We start from the raw sequence: 19068 nt of genomic DNA, 5'->3' as shown, positions 1-19068 counted from the left end.
CCGGCTCTTTCCGTGGCACGGTCCCCTGTGGGGACCCAGAGCAGGTCCCTAGAGGGGAAAGAGACATGGTGGGGCTGAACCGAGAGTCGTTGGGGGGGGGGCACACAGGAGGGGAAGATTTAGGGAAAGATTTGTTTTGGGGCCTCCTTGGAGAGAGTAGTGCTTCCCAGAAAATGGGACGCCCGAGGAAGCAAGTAGCGTGCGTCTGTGTCACCCAGATGGGTTTCCAGGTCATAACAGGGAGAGGAGGGAGGAAGAATGAAGGAAGGAATGCGGGAGGGAGAGAAGGAACTGTCAGTCCCGTGTCCCTGCGTGCCTTCTCGCTGCTCTCCAGACCAGTCGCGCCTTTGCTCTTTCCAGGACTTGGAAATAAAAGGAAATTCAAATACGCGAGAGTGTGAGCGAAGCTTTTTGACCCGGGGCAGAAACCGGGGAGGCAGCCTGCAACTTTGAGGCGCTGCGTCCTTCCTTAGGCAGGTTGGACGTCCTTGGGGGTGCCGAGGCCCTCCGTTCCGAGGGGGCACCTCCACCCCAGGCCGGGCTCGCTCACGCCCGACGTTCTCCTGGATGGTGGTAGTGGACGCAGGATGCGGACTACTGGGGAGCCCGGCGCGGGAGACCGACCACCCAGAGCGGGGCGCACCGGGAAGCCCCGGGCGGCGCCGCCCTGCCTCGGAGCACCGGGGCTCGCGGCCGGGTAGCCCAGCCCACGGCCCTCCGCCCGGCCGCCCTGTCACTCACTTCCCTCGCAGCCAATGGCGCGGCGGCCTGTCACCCTCACCCCACCCCTCGAGGCAGAGCCGGGAGGAGGTTGGCGGGGAGGGCGCGGGGCTGGAGTTGAATGATTGAACTTTCCAGCGGAGTTGCGGCCGCCGCGAGGTTCCCGGCAGTGCGGCCCCGGCGCGGAGCTGGGAGCCTCGGCCAGCGCCCGGCGCCCGCGCTCCACCCCCCGCCCCCGACCCGCAGCCATGGAGCCCGGGGCGCCCGGCGCGGCCCTGACCCTCTGCCTCTGGCTGCTGGCCTGCGGGGGCTGCCTGGCCGGCGGCCCCGGCGCCGCGGCGGCTCGGCGGCTGGACGAGTCCCTGTCGGCCGTGAGCGTCCAGCGCGCGCGCTGCTCGTCCAGGTGCCTCAGCCTGCAGATCACGCGCATCTCCGCCTTCTTCCAGCACTTCCAGGTAGGGGAGCCGCCGCCCGCCCGCGGCCGACCTGCGCTGCGGGCCGTGGCCGGGGGCGCGCGCGGCGCCTGCCTCCCGGCCTCGGCGCCCAAACTTCTCGCCGGCCTCGGCCGGCAGATCCCGCTCGCCTGCGGCGTGGATCTCACCATCGGGGCGGTCGGACCCCCCCCCCCCCCCCTTTCCGGCCGCCTCCTTGCTCCCGAAAGGAGAGAGAAGCGTGCACTTCAGTCCCCGACTCCCCTGTTCCCCGGTGGAAAGCCCAGTGGAGAGCCTCTTGCGGATTCCGCGGGTGGGTGTGTGCATTTCCTAGTTTCCCAGGACTTCGGCGCGCGGCACTCGGGGCTGGTGGCGGGTCCCGCGAACTCCCCCGCGCTCCCGGGCCTGCGGCGCCGCCAGCCCCGGGAGCGAGGCCGGGAAGCGCGCCCAGCTGCGCCCGGCCCCGCAGGTGCCCGCGGGTGGACACCTCCGTCTCCACTGAGCGCCGCGTTCACGTTCGGCGGGCGCGGGGCTCGCAGCCCACCCGTGGAGCCGCGGAGGCGGCGAGTCGTGTGTTCCAGAGTGTGTGTGTCGGGGAGGGTGCTGGCAGGGCGGCCGTGCGCGCTCGTTCGGAGCCCGGGAGCTTCTGAGTCCGTGCGTAGTGTGCGGAGTAAGCCTGGGGACGCGGGACTTGGAGGGCCACGTTGGGATGCTCCGACGAGAGTCCCGGGGTCACTCTCTGCCCCCAGCCCTCGCGGGTCCTTCCAGCTTGAGTGTGGGAGAGCGTGTGTGTGAGTGAGTGTGGATGTTGGAGGCTCAGTGGGTGGCACGCTTGGCGCTAGTGCATTGCCAGGTCCCTGGGGGGAAGCGACAGCGCCGAGGGTCCCCACAAGTCTTGCGTGGGAACCCGGGATGCTGGGGGCGCGTTCGCGCCGCTGGCGGGTTCTGCGGGGGCGCGTCCCCTTGCCTGCCCCCGCCGACGCGAGTGCGCGCTGTCCGAGCTCATTCGCGCTCACGCCTTATTGCTCTCGAGGGCTCTGGGTCTCCGCTTGGCCATCTCGCTCCTGTCCTTAGCGGCTCACCTGTTCCAAGACTCGGGTTCCGTCTCGCCGCAGGGAACACTGCGGAGGCCAGGAGGAGATCCGGGGCCCTGCCGCAGGTTTTCGGTCTTAGGAAGTAAACCGGGCAGGGTAAAGGGGGCTTCCAGAGGGGCCCTGGGTATTCAGCTGGTTGTAGTGACGGCGGAGTTTGGGGCGAATGTGCGCAGGCTTCGGGGTGTTCATCCTGGCCTGCGAGCTCATGAAAGCTGGCGCCCGGGGGCCCAGGCGCTCCCAGCTGGATCTTCGGAGCCCGCAGCCACTCGCGAAGTCTGCGTGTGCGGGGGTGCGCGCTCTCGGGGAAGCGACCTGTAGTGGGCTTCAGAGAAGCTGGCGCACTCCGCGTCCCTCCTGGTTTGGGCAAAGGGAAACCCGAGTGCTCGCGTCCTGTGCTGAAATGACGCCGACATCCTGGAGAGGGTTCCTCCCTGGCCACCTGGTTTCAAATCTGCCCTGCCCTGCCCTGCCCTGCCCTGCCCCGCCCCGCCCCGCCCTGCCCTGCCAGGCCCTCTCCGGGGAAGATGCTGCACTATTGTTTCATCAACAGAAAGCAAAACAGAGCGACCAATTCCTGGAGAGAAAGAGTATCTCTGCTTGCTTTTTCTCTTTCTTTCCTTTCCTTTTCTTTCTTTCTTTCTCTCTTTCTAATTGAACTGTCCTTCGCCGTAATTTATTTGTTTTACAGTTTAAGCGGCTAAAGAAGCAGTTTAGATCAAGCCAATTCCCATGAAAGGCTTTTCTTGTGGTCTCCTGGCACGATTTCTCTTCGGAAGAAAAACCGCTGACAGAATGCACATCGCCAGACAATCCTGATTACATTTTAATTAGCTGGGGTGGAAGAAGCTGCAAATTACTGTTAGGACTTAGGAACGGCTGTTTTTGCCATCAACTGCCAAGCCACTGGTGGAGGGTTAACCCTAACTTGGTAATGCCTTTCTGATTTACCCGAGTTGCAGGGATTATGTTTTCCTAAGATTTGAAAAGGCAGCGACACATTCTCCTTAGAAACCTAAGCTTCTCTGTCCCTCCCTCTTGCTAAATAATTGGGAGATGACAGAGGAGTCGGCTGCTGCCAACGCCTTACAGGGCACGTGGTGTTTATTAAGAGGCAGGGGAGGCAGGGGGAGACGAAGCTTGCGGACGAGCCCCTTCTCTCCGGGTCACCCCACCCCCTTGTGCACAGAAGGCCCAGCAGAAGTCTCTTTCCAGAGCAGGTGGCCATCTTCAACTTCTGTCCCACAGCCCTGGGCCTCTTTTTAAGGACGGAAGGCCAGTCTCCATCCTTGAGGCCAGCCTGGCGTGGGGACGCTTAGATGTGACAGCTGCCAGGGCTTGGCTGTGGAGACCCTAACCTGTGTGATCACGGTGTGGACAGAGGCTCAGAGCTGCGGGGGGCAGTGCCCTGCAGTGGCCCACAGGCTTGCAGAGGGACGCTTCATTCTCACAGTCTGTGCCCTAGCTGCACGCGTTTGCCAGCCACCGGCCCCGAGCCGTGATGCTGCTCACCTGGGGCCTTTGCTTCTGCTGTCGGGGTGGGCTTCACCTGTCTGCCCTGCGGCCCGCAGCCAGGCCCGGGCGCTCAAGCTAACCACTACTGATGCGTGGGGATGGGAACGGTGACGGGGGATTCCTGAATTCTCTGGCCCAGCCCCTGACCTGGGAGAGTTCTGGATTTCATCACGGATGGTGAACGGCTTCATGTCCCGGCTAAATGCTGGCTCCGTTCATAGAAAGAAACCGTGCAAGTCAGCACCTCCCAGGGTGTCTGTTCCCAACCCCGTGTGCCGGGCGCTGGCCACACTGCCCCTTCAGGTTAGCACCTGCTCCCCACACAGCATCATTAAAATCCCACTCACCAAGGGGGTTGCGAAGGACATCCTTCTGTCTGCAAACGAACAGGAGATCTGGGCTGTGGGGTCTGGAACAGGGCATGTGAGCTTTGGAACGAGGCCGATCTTGCTGCCGTGTGGGGGGTCACTTGGGCCGATCGCCTTCCTGAGCGTCCAGCCTCTCCTGTGTCCCATGGAGGACAAGAACTGCCCGGCAAGGTGGAGGTCGTAGCCGGTGTTTGGGTTACTGGAGTGATGGTGGCCAGGGAGCTAACTCTAACCGGGAGATTAGTCAGTACCGGCCTCTGTTCTAGGAGCCCGGCAAGGCTGTGTAAGGAAGGTACTGTTTGCTTCCCAGCTCACGAGCAAACACAGGTGCTGAGAAGGCAGGTTACTCGCACAGCGAAGAGACGGTGCAGCTGGGCTCCGAACGAGGGTGCCTGTTGGGTTTTTATTCTGTTCTCTCTAAGATTGTGTTGGTTAGCAGTTAATTTCCTTCAAGAAAGACTGCCTCATTTTCGGGACTGCGTGCAAAATGAAAACGCATGTCCAGTATTTCAGATGGCAAGAGAAAGGAGTATTGTTAAAGAATCTAAAATGGGTGGCTCAGTTGGTTAAGCGGCTGCCTTCAGCTCAGGTCATGATCCCGGTGTCCCGGGATCGAGTCCCACATCAGACTCCATGCTCAGCGGGGAGCCTGCTTCTCCCTCTGCCTCTGCCTGCCACTCTGTCTGTCTGTGCGCTCTCTCTCTCTCTCTGACAAATAAATAAAAATAAATTAAAAAAAATTTAAAGAATCTAAAATGTAAAATGCTCTTCCTTCTTTGGTGGCACTTGCAGTGTGTCCTGGGGTTTCAGATGTGCTGTTCAAGGCTGTTCTCAGTAAGGAAAAGTGTAACAATTCAGTGACAAGTGTGGATTTACTCTTCCTCTTTATATTATTCCGTGCCAGTGCTACGTGCCAACATCGGAGCATTTCACTTGCATGTCGGCTCCGCAGCATTTCACAGTTTCTGTTTCCTGGCCTGGAGGGGGCCTTGAGACGGCTGGACACGCGCACGAGACCCAGGAAGGTGGGGAGGGGGAAGAGCGAGCCCCCTCCCCCAAGGTGCGCATGGTGTGGCGTGCGCAGCCCCACGACGGGGTCCTGCGGGATGTTCATAGGCCTCACCGGAGCCTGTGGTCTCCAGGTGCTTGGATGCTTGCCCAGGAAGAACACGTGCTTGGCACCCTCTTCTGCAAGCTTCTAGACGCGTGCCTTGTTCAGGGTGTCGTGTTCAGGAGGTCGAGCCAGGGATCTCCCCGTCTTCCTGTTCACAGGACAGCAAGTGGGCAGCCCCAAGTCCAGCCTACCCCTGGCAGATCCCTGCCCCAGGGATGCGTTTGCTCCCCGGAAGCCCTGGACTCTGGCTGCCCGCCCACTAAAGACACGGTGCTGTTTCCGGTGTGCGATGAGGGCGGCCTCATGCGTGCCTCGGACCGTCCTTGGACCCTGGTCCAGGTCCCGGCAGCGCCTGGGGTATGACAGTCATTTTAGGGCAAGGAGTGGGGAGGGAGAGGCTGGCTGGAGACCGGGGTGCCAGGGACAAGGGAGTGGGGACCCAAGAACCTTTCCTGAGGAGGGGCAAGAGCAGTGGCAGGCAGCATCCCGCATGGTCCAAGGCTCCAAGCCTCCAGAACAAGTTCTGGTTTTCCATCAGACTGCTCATGCGACACACCCGCCCAGGATACAGTCTTGGAGATCTCAGTGTGCTGGCCACAGAGCATTAAGCCCGGTCATTGGTCCCCCGAAACATGGACCCCATGCATCGGTCCTATGTCCACGAAGCGGCCCTGGTGTGGATTTTGGTACCTCAAGGGTGCAGAACCCTTGGGAGGGCTTAAGCCCACTTGCTTAAGTGGGGGGGGGGGGGTCCCTCATAGGGTTTTCCACCGTGTCCACGCTTACGACGCCCACCAACGTTCACTTGGGAATAACCTCTACTTGTGTTTTCAGCCTCGTGGGGATATTAAAGAAGAGGGAACATCGTCTGAAATGAGCTCTCTCTTTCTCTTCACTTCACTTTCTCTTTCACTTCAGAGTGACTCCCTCTCGTACGCTAGGTGGGATACGCCTTAGCAGAGACCACTCTCGTCTGCCCTGGTTCTGCTCATTGTGGCAACCATGCAGGCCAATCTAGAGCCTTCCAGATAGAGTCATGGCACTAAGCATTAGGAGGCCCGGAACCTGTTCTTTCTGTGCCCGTGTTGTCTCCAAGGAGGCTCAGAAGAATAGGAGGTCATGTACAACACAGACATAGCTCGCGTACAGCAAATGAGCGGGGAGCATGTCTGCTTTTTCCTAGAATTCGGCACTGCTTGGGGGAAAAAGTCGATCTTCTTGGAAGATAAGTAGCAGGTTGTAGGCAGCCTGGGCCCTGTGGGTCTAGAATTTTATTAGTGCTAAGAGATTCTTGTTTAATGGGACATTATTCAGCCTATAAAATACCATGGGGAGACACGCTTAGTTAGCCGATGAGAGAGATCAGATGCTTCCCCTACAGTAATTGGAAGTTGTTTGTTTTGGCAAGGGGAGAACTAAGCTGGTGATTAGCTCCTTCTACTAGGAGGACCAGCATCTCCTCCAAGAAAAAGCAAATAAACAATGATCGCATCAAAACCCCTTAGCAGCCACACATCAGCCCAGGCCCAGAGACTTCTGGAAGGACACTCCCGTGGTCCTGGTGAGTTTACCGAGCCCTGGTGTGTCTCTTCACCCTGCAGGGAGACTGGGTTACTTGCCACAGTGGCCAAGGGTTTGGAGAGTTCCCGAAAGAAGGGCCGTCGTCCGCTCTGGCGTTTATATTGTCTGGTCTGGGTTCCCTGGATCGCTGGCTGTCTTTCTAAGAATTTCTGAGTTTAACCAAAGCTAAGCATTAGGCTTAAATTCAGGGCAAATTTTTCTGGTTTTAATGTAGTGGTTCTCCTTGAGTGTGGTTTAAAAGTTTATCTTATTGTGACTATTACAAACATTTCCAAAACACATTAAAGGGGCTCCTGGGTGGCTCTCTCATTAAGCCTCTGCCTTCAGTTCAGGTCACGATCCCAGGGTCCTGGGATTGAGTCCCGCATTGGGCTCCCTGCTCCGTGGGAAGCCTGCTTCTGCCTCTCCCACTCCCCCACCTGTGTTCCCTCTCTCACTCTGTCTCTGTCAAATAAATAAATCTCTTTAAAAAAAAAAAAAAAAAGGCACTTTCTGACTTGTTCATTTCTTTGTGTACCGTATCGTTGAAGAAGAAATATATATGTATATGTCGATATGTTTATATTGTATATACTCTTATACACCCGTATATCGATATGTTTATATTGTATATACTATTATACACCCGTATGTGGTTACCTATGATACCCTACATGCATGTGTGTGTGTTTGAAGGCGTAACTTGGAGTTGAAAGTTACTGTCGTGCAATGATTAAGCTCTCAGGTTATGATTCCTTGGAAATGATTGCAGTGTGTAACCTGTCCGCGTTTATTGCTGGCAATGGGTATAACACTGTAGGGGCAGGCAATGCCTGGCTGGCTCAGTGGCGGGAGCTTGTGACTCTTGGTCTTGGGGTGGTGAGTTTGAGCCCCACGTTGGGTGTAGAGAGGACTTAAAAAAAAAAAAATCCTTTAAGAAATAAAACCGGAGTTGGACAAGCTGATGAAGGGGTTAGTGGGCTCTGCTTGTATTGATTCAGGCGTGAGAGGTTCCTTTGCACAACGTGGCAGTGCTTTACAGAATTCCACACAGTTTGGAGGGTGAGGGCTTGGACCACAATCCGGGCAGCACATTGATAGGATCAGAATGCATTTTATATATGAAACACAGGGCCAGGAGATCGCAGATGTCCCCATCGCCGTGCCCTTGTGCATATGACTGCATACGTCAGCCTCGGGAAGACGCGTCCGAGCTCACAGGCCTTTCGAGTTCCAGCTTCCGCTGCCTCGCACACGTCTGTTCACGGGCTCGGGACCCCGTAGTGTGCAAGCGTGTAGTCTGTCAACATATGGCATTGATTAAGGATGACCTAGTTTCTCCTCTTTTCATTAATCAAAGAGACCCCCAACTCTTTCAAGCTTCCCATCAGCAGGAGGTCGCCCGTCTGACCGAGCGGAGTGATAAAGACGTCTTCCTGACCTTTTAGTTACCTGGGGACCGTCATCTTAGAAGATGTGCAATTCCTTTTGGATTCTCTGAAATTCTGAAAACAGGTCATAGACCTCTTCCTTCTCAGGAGATGCGGTTGGTGACCTGTCCCTCCCCTCCTTAACCCCCAGCTTCTGTATCAGCGGCTGATGGCTTCCAGCGGCTCCCCCTTAGAGACTAACCTTTCTCCGATGGGCGCCATCTTGCCGGCGAAGCAGTGATGAGGGCAGATCTTGCCATTGGCAAGATCTGGAGGCCACAGGAGGCCAGCCTCCTGCGGGAATAATTCTTGGGCCGTTTGTGCTCCCCCCCCCATGGGACAAAACCTCTGCAGGTCTCCAGCTGACATCTCTTCCCCGTTTCGCTCCTTCTCCGGCTTCCTTCTCTGTTTGCACTGAGGGCTTCTCCCAAGATAGCACATACGCAGGACGCCCCTTTTCCGCCTCTGCTTCTCGGAAACCCAGTCTCGGACACCCGCCGGAAGAGTTCACCTGATCTAAGTCAGCACCGTTGGGTCTTAGATTGGACGGCTCGATGCTTTTAGAAATGACTCGTTCAAGCACATGCAGATGGTAGCGGGGCGCAGAGAAGAAGCAGCAGCTTTCAGAACCCTCAGGTGTTTTCCCTCTATCCTGGAAAAAAAATCCCGAGATTTTATGCAAATTAAAAAAACTTTCTAGATGAAGAAGCCCTTGGAGTCTGAACATTTTCTGCTACTTGGATTTAGTTTGTGTCTCCCGATGATTTCAGTAAAAAAAGGTCAAGAGCTGCTTGGATCTGTTCCATTCGTTTCTGTGAATACAGGTGGGTTCCTGCGCTTTCGAAGATCGACTCTAAGTAAAGTTCCAGCTCACGGGGATCGTAGAGTCCAGTAGGGGCTCAGCCTGGGAAGCAGTTTCGGTCCGCACGTGACTGCAAGGGGGGTTATTCGTATGAGATCTCTGGGGAAGGAGCGTAGGGGAAAGCGTCCTAGGGGAGGTGACTCTCGGGCTGATCCGCAAACGCTGGCTTCCTCCTGGCCAGGGCAGCCAGCGGCATGAGTCCACGCAGAGTCTCGCCACAGTTTGGTCTGTGTGTCGGGGGCTCTGAGGGCTCCTCCTGGACGGGACAGAGGGGCAGTTCCTCAGCAAGCAGCCAGCGTTGGGGAACTCATCCCCGGGAGCTGGAACAGAGCTCACGTCCCTTGTTGTGCAGGTCAGGGTAGGAACATGCCCCGGCCATGGCACTTAGAGGTGTGTGCACAGATCTTCTCCCGGGTCCCCTGCCGGTCTCGGCTACGCTCCTGGCAGGTGCAGTGGTCTTCATCGGATCTTCCCGGCGCTCCCGCCCGCCCCTGAGAAGGAGCCTCACAGGAGCGTAAGAAGTTGCCCGTTCCATGGCCTCCCCATCATGCCTATGGCAGGACCCCAGCCCGACCTCGTGGGGGTGGCCCCAGAGGAAGAAACTCTCCCGAATTACGGAGCTGCAGGTTAGAACGGATTCAGCATTGTGTTGCACAGCGTCTTGGTGTTGACAGAACAGTGTCTCATGAAATATCTGTTTGACCGTCCGTAGCAGCTCTGTGAGGTCACGAGCGCTGTTTCTCTTTCACAGATAAGAAAACCGAGGTCTGGAAGTGAGGTAGCCAAGGCTTCACAGCCACATCCCATCACCCGTCGTCATCTTCCCAAATATTTACACGAAACGACCCTGTTCTCAGGTTATTAACAGTGAGAGAAGACAGAGTGGAAATACCAACTGTGATGTAATTGAGAATCATGCAGTTTTGAGGGGAAATACCCCTCCGTTTTTCGTTGGCTCGTGGAGGCACAATTGTGCTTAATGGAAAGAGTAATGATGTGGTGGAAAAAGCCTTAAAAAAATACCAGCCCATCAACACCCATTCTGTGTGCATTTAACCATGCACATTTTTCTTCCAGCCAATAAGAATGAGTCAGAGACCATCCCCTTTCAAGGATCTTGGGTTCTAGGGAACCCAGCACAAGCGAGATGTGTCTCCTGCCCTCCAAAGCATCATTTTCTGCTTGTGAGAGAGACAGACGTCGAAGCAAAGAGCTGTAGAGAGTTCTGAACTGAAGAAAGAAACGATTATAATCATCATACGTGATGGTTTAGTGTGCAGTGACCATCTCCTAGACGAAGCGTTGTTTTTGTCCCGCGAGTGGATTTTGTGTCTGTCCATCACCCTTCTGACTCGTCCTGCGACATGGCAGAGCACCACTGTGGTCCTTGCTCTTTGGAACTCGCTGGGCTCCTCCGTGCAGTAGGGTCTGAGGTTGCATTCCGGGAGGCCCAGGGGTCTGGGGACTTGTGCCTTTGCTCTTGTTTCCTGCTTCCGAATGGCGGCGGGATGCGTTTGTGGTATTTGCAAGTGACGACTGTCGCTGGTGTGTACGTGACAGGTACTTCCAGGAACTCGCCGTGCCCTCCATGCTGGCTGTCTTTGCTTTTGTCTTAGTTCCGGGAGTGTGTTTATGCTTGACGGTTCTTTCCAGCCTCCCTGTAAGACACCAGATTGCACGGTGAGGGCGGCTGCCCGTGAGAAGAACAGGGTGACAAATTGGCATTCTTTCCTACCCTGAGGGCTCAAATCTATCCTGAGGGGAGCCCGAGAAACCGTAGCCTATCCAGAGAGGGAACCTTTAAATTTGCATGGTATTTACCTTTTTTGTTTGAAATTGTAACGTTTGTCCCTTAAAATGCTTTTTATTCTCCAACTTAATATCCGGCCAACTTGAGAACGCGTTGTTACAATGACCTCACAAGTACATAATTTTGTTTCTCATATTGCCTTCTTTCTTTGAAAGGTAAGGTGGATAGGTTGTCACCACGTAGATTGTATCATGTAGAGTGACTCGAATCTTTATCTTGGGGAAGGGCGTTTTCCTACGTGGTTCGCCCAGGATCTCAGGTGACCTCCAGCCAACAAAAATCCTCATTTCCCCTAATTTAGCATCTAATCATCATGGATGGTGTTTAAAATTTCATAGTTAATGTCTACTGTGTCCCAAGAAGTGATGAGTGTATGAGTCCAGAAATAAAAATCCAAGAGTCCCTCTAATGAAAGAAAAGACATTAATTTTGCAAAGCAATGCGTCACTTTCCAAAAATGTCATTAATCATACCGGCACATGGGGCCAGAGGAATATTGGGAATTCACTGACTTACAAACTTCAGAGGCTTTTTTTCCTCTTATTTTTACACTTTTTAAAAATCCACTCTGATATTATAATGCATTAATAATTTGTATGTTTGAAACCCATAAAATTATTTTTGGTGCTTCTCATTCCCGGCAATGCCAGTAACGTGCTTATCTAGAAACAACCCAGATGGCTTACGTTCTTAGCTGGGAGGTTCCTTACTGACAGCTCCTCTGAAAGAAAGGCTAAAACAGTTGAGAAACTCTAAATGCAAACAAAATTCAGGCTTTCAGGTTCAAGGTGGTTTTACCTACTCCCTGCGTTCCTGCCGGATCAGCGTCATTATTCATGCCGTGTATGTGCCTCGACTCTTGTTTAATTTTCTAGTAACACATAACTGAGAAACAGCCCTTTTTTAGACTTAAATAAATGTCTCCGCTCCTGTGTTTCAATGCCTACCCCACTGCTAGGCAGGGCACTCTTGAAATGTATACTGATACCCTTTTGGACTGCAGAGAAAATTGAGAAAGAGACGTGCAAACGTGCAATGCCAGGAGAGATTTAAAAGAGGGCACATACCGTATGCTGATCTGTTGCCTGCGCCCGGGGCAGGTTCCCCGCGTGCTGGTGTAAGAAACCAGATATGCAGAGAAGCTTGGCATTCCAGGACCATTAGCTGGCATTGCAGCCGATGGGCAGCTTTGTAGAATGTAGATACCGAGCCCCTTGATAATCACGAGGGAATAATAATAATAATAATAATAATATCCCCCGCATTTGGAAATGTAGAAATGTTTCCCAACAAACCTCCACGCAAGTTTCTTTTGCATTAACTCAGATTTCCACCCGCTTTCCTCCACGGCGAGCCCTTACTGGATGGCCATTTCCCCCAGTGAGCAGTGTTTTGCGCCCAGTAGGGGAACAGCCTTTTATGAAGGGAGCAGAAGTCCACGCCAGCTACACGGAGCTCCAGTGGTGTCCAGGCCCTGGGGCTGAAAACCAGCGTTGCCCAACAGACCTGCTCTGGGGGCGAGTCAGGAAAAGGGAAAGGTAGGGATTGCATCACAGCACAAACTGGGTGCTTGCTGCTTGGAGGTATATAGCCTGTTAATTAGGAGAATGCTCACTTTATACAGAAGTTACTGATGACTTTTTTTTAAAAAGATTTATCTGTTTGCGAGAGAGCGAGAGGGAACACAGTGTTGGTGGGGGACGGGTTACAGGGAGAATCTTGAGCCGACGCTGCACTGAGCGTGGATCCCGACCCAGGGCTCAGTCCCACGACTGGAGCAAAAACCAGCCGTCGGATGCCCAACGGCCTGTCTCATCCGGCAATCCTGATTCCTTTCTGAAAGAACGAGACAAAACTTGGAGCGGGGTGGGGGGTCGCTGTGCTGTGTATGGTCCCCGTGATTCCTTTATATTTCTTCAGTGGCAAGACTTGCAGAGAAATCAGCCGAGATCTTGTCCGCCATTAGGAGCGGTCATTGTTGGAAGGTGGGCATTCTCTCTCCCATTTTGGCTTCCGTGTTTCGGGCTGTCGCAGCCCTTTGGAACAAGAACCGCGCCCTTATGGTCTTAACGCATGCACCCTGCAGTTCCTTTCTTATTTCCTGGGCCACGGGGGGCCCTCAGCACAGGTTTGGTGAATCTGTACAGCACATCTCTGACGAGAACCTTTTCTGTTCCCCACCACCTCCCCCTCTTTTTATTTTGACACTTGGCTGTACCACTTTGAAAGCAGCACAGCCAAACCCCATTTGCTGATCATTCCAGAAATGGCCTACATCTGGGAAGTTATTTTCCCCTTGGGCCAGAATCTCAAAGAAAGTGGGGAGCTTCTTTCCTGTGTTGTTGTTGTTGTGTGCCCATTTTTGTATCCGGGATTATGAGATCATGTCCTCACAGCTGCAGAGAAATTAAACAAATTCTGGACGGAATGTATTCACTTGTTAAATGTTGCGCTGACCGCAGGAAAACCTATTTGGAGGTGAGACTACCTTACAAAAGACATCATCCATTTGTATTTCGATCGATTATTCAAGAGCCATGGTCTTGTGTCATATTTGGAACCTATTTTTAGGAGGGCAAGGTTTGTATGGTTTAGTCCTGTCATGTACTCTACAATTTCAGAAAAAAAAAAAAAGAGACTCCTTTTGAGTCTCTTCATATGGGCTCCTTTTGAGCCCATATGAAATTAGGGCTGAAAGTTTTGTTTGTATGCACGTGGGGCTCCTGGCTGGCTCATTCGGTAAAGTGTGTGACTCTTGATCTCGGGGTTGTACGGTCTAGCCCCACGTTGGGTGTAGAGATTACGTAAAATGTTTTTATTTGCATATACATGTCTGTCGGTGTAGTACACATCCGTGCCTAGCTCAGGCTTTCTCAGTCCTGGCAGTATTGATATTTTGGGCCAGATGGTTCTGTGTTGTGGGGCTGTCCTGTGCCTTTAGGATGTTCAGTTGCCTCTCTGGTCTTTACCCACTGGGTGCCAGTATCCTTCCCACCCCCGTTCCAACAAACAAAATCTGTATCTAGCTATGCAGCAGTCTGTCCTAACACTGAAATCAGGACGTGCCGTGGGGCAAAATCACCCCTCCTGACCTAGGGTAGCTCTTTCTACTTCACATTTCTCTGGATCTGGATGTGTCTCTCCATCCGTGTCTGTATTTAGGTAGGCGAGTCGAAATCTAGAGACACATACAGATACACACACACGTACACGTGAGTCTTTTGTTACATATTCCTGTGTCCTGGGTCGAGAAAGAAACTCGGAGCCAGAAACGGACAAGCGGATTGCATTCACCATGTTCTACGTACAACGTGGGAGTTGGAAAGGTGCTCATTTATGCCTCCACTGGAGAACTTAGAGAAGAAAAGGCACTTGTTTCAATGAAATGCGATTCGAAGGAAAAAATGCCGCCCTTCCATTCTACGGCAGACTTTCTTCTGAAAGGACACAACTGCATCTCTCTCAAATAATGCTCATTCCGCACTGAATTTTGCTCCAGAAACCAATATTGCTGTGTATGTTAACTACCTAAAATTTAAATTAAAAAAAAAAAAAAAAAGTAATCATGCTGATTCTGAGGATAGGTCCTAGAAATTCTGGATGTAAACCTTTAAGAAAATACAGGGTTTGGGGGCGCCTGGGTGGCTCAGTGGTTTAAGCCTCTGCCTTCAGTTCAGGTCATGATCTCAGGGTCCTGGGATCGAGCCCCACATCGGGCTCTCTGCTCAGCAGGGAGCCTGCTTCCCCCTCTCTCTCTGCCTGCCTCTCTGCCTACTTGTGATCTCTCTCTGTCTATCAAATAAATAAATAAAAATCTTTAAAAAAAAGAAAATACAGGGTTTTATTTTTTCCTTCAAATACCTGCAAATTTAAAATTTTACAATTTTTTTTTTAAAATTTTGTGAGCTGGTCCTAACGTCTGCTTCTCTTGGATCTTCTTTGCAAGTAAATTGCTCTTCCTTTTGAAGAAGTTCTGTCTTTGAACCTTCTCTGAGACCATTTCACTGCCGTTTGCTCAATTTCCTGACCTCGAACATGGGGGCAGTGAGTGGGTCGAAGTGCTTCACTGGGTCTCACTACGATGGAACTGAGTGCGAGCAGGACCTCTCAGGGCGGTGGCTTCCCAGCAGTTTCGACTGTTGCCGTTAAGATGAGTGGGGCACCTGGGGTGCCTGCGTGGCTCAGTGGGTTAAGGGTCTGCCTTCGTTCGGCTCAGATCATGATCTCAAAGTCCTGGGATCGAGCCCCACATCGGGCTCTCTGCACAGCAAAGAGCCTGCTTCCCCCTCTCCCTCTGCCTATCTCTCTGCCTACTCGTGATCTCTGTCTCTGTCAAATAAATCAAATAAAATCTTAAAAAAAAAAAAAAAAAAGAGCGGGGCACCAAATGCGTGCCTGGTGTCAAAGATCTGGGGATTTGACAATAAGTAGTGTGTCCCCTTGAACCTTGGTGCTGCACGGTCTGGTCCAGGAGCCAAATGTAAACAACCTGAAACCTCAACAGACCCCTCCCCAGAGGAAGCATACCAGGGGCAAACAAGCATATGAAAAGATGCGCTCCGTGCCCGAGGTCCTTGGGAAATGCCCCTGAAAAGAACGATGAGATACTGCTCCATGCTTGCCAGCATGGTCCTGATCTGGAACACGTCGGACACCAGCCAGGCTGCCGGGGACGTGGAGCAACAGGAACTCCCGTTCACGGCCAGGAGGACGCAAAATGGTGCAGCCGCTTTGGAAGACAGGCGGGCCGTGTGTGTTAAAAGAAGGAGACCATCCGAGACAGCAAGTCCCAAATGAGAGTCATTTGTCCTCCCGGACAGCAGACCACAGACTCACGTACAGTTTCAACCTGCCCCAGGAATGGGGGCTTTTAGCAGTTGGACCTGAAATTTCCTGATCTGCTCTCGCGATGGAATCTACACGGCACAAATCCCTCCTATTCCTTTCCCCGCCAGAAGCAAGTGTCGTCCTGCCTCTCCTTCCGTAAGAACGTCCTACCCTTTTCCTTTGAAAACCTGCCATTTCGTGCCGTCCATCAGAGCGTCTCCCTTCTTACCAGATGGTGTGCTGCCTGCGTTCACGAACTGCTTGATAAACCCAATTAGATCTTAAATTTACTCTGTCAAGTCTTATTTCTGAACATGACACGAGACATACTGTTCTCATACAATACGCTAATTGTGCTCTTTGGTATTTACCCAAACGAATTGAGGATTCATGTTTCTAAGAAACTTGGCATGGATGTTTAGACAGCTTTCTTCATAATTACCAAAATTAGGAAGCAACCAAGATGCCTTTCGTAGGTGAATGGATCAACAAACTGGGGTCCACCCAGATAATCAGATACTCCTCAGTGCTCAGACAGGATGAGTTACCAAGCCACAGACAGACGTGAAGAAACTGAAATGCGTGTTATTAAGGGAGAAAAGCCGATCTGAAAACCCTCAATACAGTGATTCCAAATATATGACATTCTTGAAAAAGCAGAACTTGGGAGACAAGTGTTTGCCAGTTTGGGATGGTAGAAGGATGTTCGGGGCAGGGAGCCTACTACTTATGTGCTGTTGTGATGGTGGATCCTTGTCTTCGTACGTCTGCTCAAACCCACAGAACACCCAACACCCAGCGTGAACCTGAGCGTCAACTACGGACCCTTGCTGAACAGGCTGTGTCCGCGGACGCTCACCAGTGGTGACAAGTGTACCCTCTGCTCGGGGGTGTTGATGACCGTGGCGGCCGTGCAGGTGTAGGGGCAGAGGACATGGGAAATCTCACCACCGTTCTTGTCCTTTTGGTACACAGTTAAAACTATTCTAAAAATTAAAATTTATTTTAGGAAAAAGTAAATAAAATATTTTCAGTTTTCAGTTTCAGAAACTTACCCTCTGAAATGTCTTTGACCATGCTTAGTTCGGTGGAAAGAGAATGGAATTCAGATGTCTTACATGCATTCGTTACTTAGAGATTTTCTATTCTCTTATGAGGCTGAAGAATAGATTCGGTAGGATTTTTACGTGAAATTTGAAATCCTGGATAAGTATTGTGTAAGGACAAAAGGGCATTGAATTTTAGGTCATCTAGTCTATTATGAAAACACACCTGACTTCCCAGATGCTGGGTGCTTATAATTCTGCAGGTAACACACATTTTTCCTAGAATTGATTTTTTGGGAACGTGCAGTCTCTTCTTGGGGTTATTTCTGTTCGTCTTGTATCACATTTAATTCATCATGTTTTCTCAAGTGGTCTCTCATTAAAGCATGCTGTCTTTTGAAGTTCATATTAAAATAACCCAGAATCTTGATGAATGGGTTAGACTCTCCTATAAGTCAGGGTATAATTGACTACAAGGTGCTTGATTTTAGTTTGATTAATTATTCTGCACTTTCTAATGAATAACACATAACTTAGCACCATGAAAAACATATATCACAAGCAAACAATGTGACAAAAATCTGACTTCAAGTCCATTTGAATGGGAAAAACATGTAGTTCTAGTATTTTTTTCTTTTCTGTTTAGGTTTTCCCCGCTACAAATAGAAGTCAACTAAATCCTGACTCTTCTGGCCTGTAAGTGTATAACAAGGTGGTAGATTTTGCTTTCGTATTAGAATAAGTAGTTTTAGGACTCGATGTATTATGAAACCTGTTATTAAAATACTCTGTACCAATGCAAATGGAAAAATCATTCTCCTTTCTGAAGCACGGAATGTTTGTGCAAGTAGAAATTTTCAAACCGTTGTTGCTGTTATAGCAGGAGAATTCAGCTCCTACTCTCTGGAAACAGCTTCTCTCTGGCTGCTGTTAATGCTTGTAAGTCATTAGCTCGATCACTTGAAATTAATCCTCTGCTGGTCAACTTGCCAGAAGCCCAGCGTTAATGTGCCTTGCGGGAACTGCTTATTAGGAACAACAGATCACACCTGTCAAGCCTCACATCTGTCCAGCCTCTATTGTGAAAAATACGGAGACTGGAGAGTGCCTTTAAACTCCTTTTTCTTTTTGTCCTCACTGTTACCCTGAGCAAGACATAACCTCTTCCCGGGGTTGTTTCTTACAAAGAGGCTCGTAGGCAGAGGTGAGACCGAACCAGAGCGGAGGCCACACTGGCCCGGTCTGTGCGGGGCGTCCTCGCCTTGACCAACCCATGCAGACACAGGTTAGAGCCCGTGCGTGTGCACGCACTGATGCAGAGGTCGGCTTATTGCCGGATGCAGAACACGGTTTCAATAACTGGGATGCGGGGAGACATCCGGACGCTGGGCCGAGGACTCCGTCGACTTGGCACACGTGGAGAGAGAAGAGAAAGAACCAGTCGGAGGGATTGTTCATGGAGTCGGAGGCAGCCAAGTAAGGGAAATTGTTCTTCTATCCCTGAGGTTCTGCAACCAGAGCAAAGGTCATAGTTGCCCAGCAGGCCTATCATAGATGCAGCTCCTGGACCCGCCCCGGTGCTTCTGATGCTGCAGGTCTGCAGTGAGACCCCAGCACTTGCCTGTCTGACAAGCATCCGACCCATGATTCTGGTCTTGGGGCCCCACTTTGAGAACCATTGATGTCACCTTCTCTACGCCCTGGCTTTCTCTCTGGTGCCTCTCTTTGCTCGGTAAGACGTGCCCGGTTCTCGCACTCGGTCCTCCGTTCTCTGACTCTTGGATCCGCATTCTTCTTCCAACCCGCCGTCCCTCATTCGGGGTCATTCTTAAGGTCTGGCTTACGAAACAGGAGTCCGCGGTGGCTCCCACGGCAGAAACGTAACTGAGGACATAGTCGCTTTCACTGCAATTTTGTGTCCAAGGAGAGGGTTGAAACCGTTGTTTTCTCTTTTGAAACCTCGGTTGTGGTTCCAGGTCGGTGGGGGAAGGAGCCCATGGGTGCCTCCTCTGACCACGTGTGTTCAGGGATGGAGGTCTAGGATGAAGACTCCTCCAGGGGAACCTTAGAGAGGACAGTTCATAAGTAGTCAAGGTCCAGTTATGGAACAAAAATAAAGCAGATCAGGTTGAGGACATGGACGTAGCGTAGAAAGAACAGGCTGGGAAGAGTCTTATTATGTTGCACAAGAACCCTCTCATCACGAATGTGTGGCTCTTCCACACTTCCTTAAGCTATTCGTTTTCACCCAGCGCTGGCCTGTTGGATCTGAAACGGTCTATGTTACGGTGAAC

General features: G+C 52.1%; 1 protein-coding gene across 1 annotated transcript in view; it reads left to right on the top strand.

Annotated features, from left to right (window-relative positions):
• Nucleotides 1-845: 845 nt before the first annotated feature.
• The window catches only part of ANOS1 (anosmin 1), a 171356-nt gene continuing 153133 nt past the window's right edge, over nucleotides 846-19068 (top strand). Inside the window, exon 1 of the mRNA XM_059157399.1 lies at nucleotides 846-1175. Within this exon, the coding sequence (XP_059013382.1) occupies nucleotides 969-1175 (207 nt within the window). The 5' untranslated portion in view covers nucleotides 846-968. The remainder of the gene's footprint in view (nucleotides 1176-19068) is intronic.

This window comes from Mustela lutreola, chromosome X (genome assembly GCF_030435805.1).
Source record: "Mustela lutreola isolate mMusLut2 chromosome X, mMusLut2.pri, whole genome shotgun sequence".
Taxonomy (NCBI): Eukaryota; Metazoa; Chordata; class Mammalia; order Carnivora; family Mustelidae; genus Mustela; species Mustela lutreola.
The sequence above is the reverse complement of the archived record's forward strand: the minus strand, read 5'-3'. Positions and strand labels throughout refer to the sequence as shown.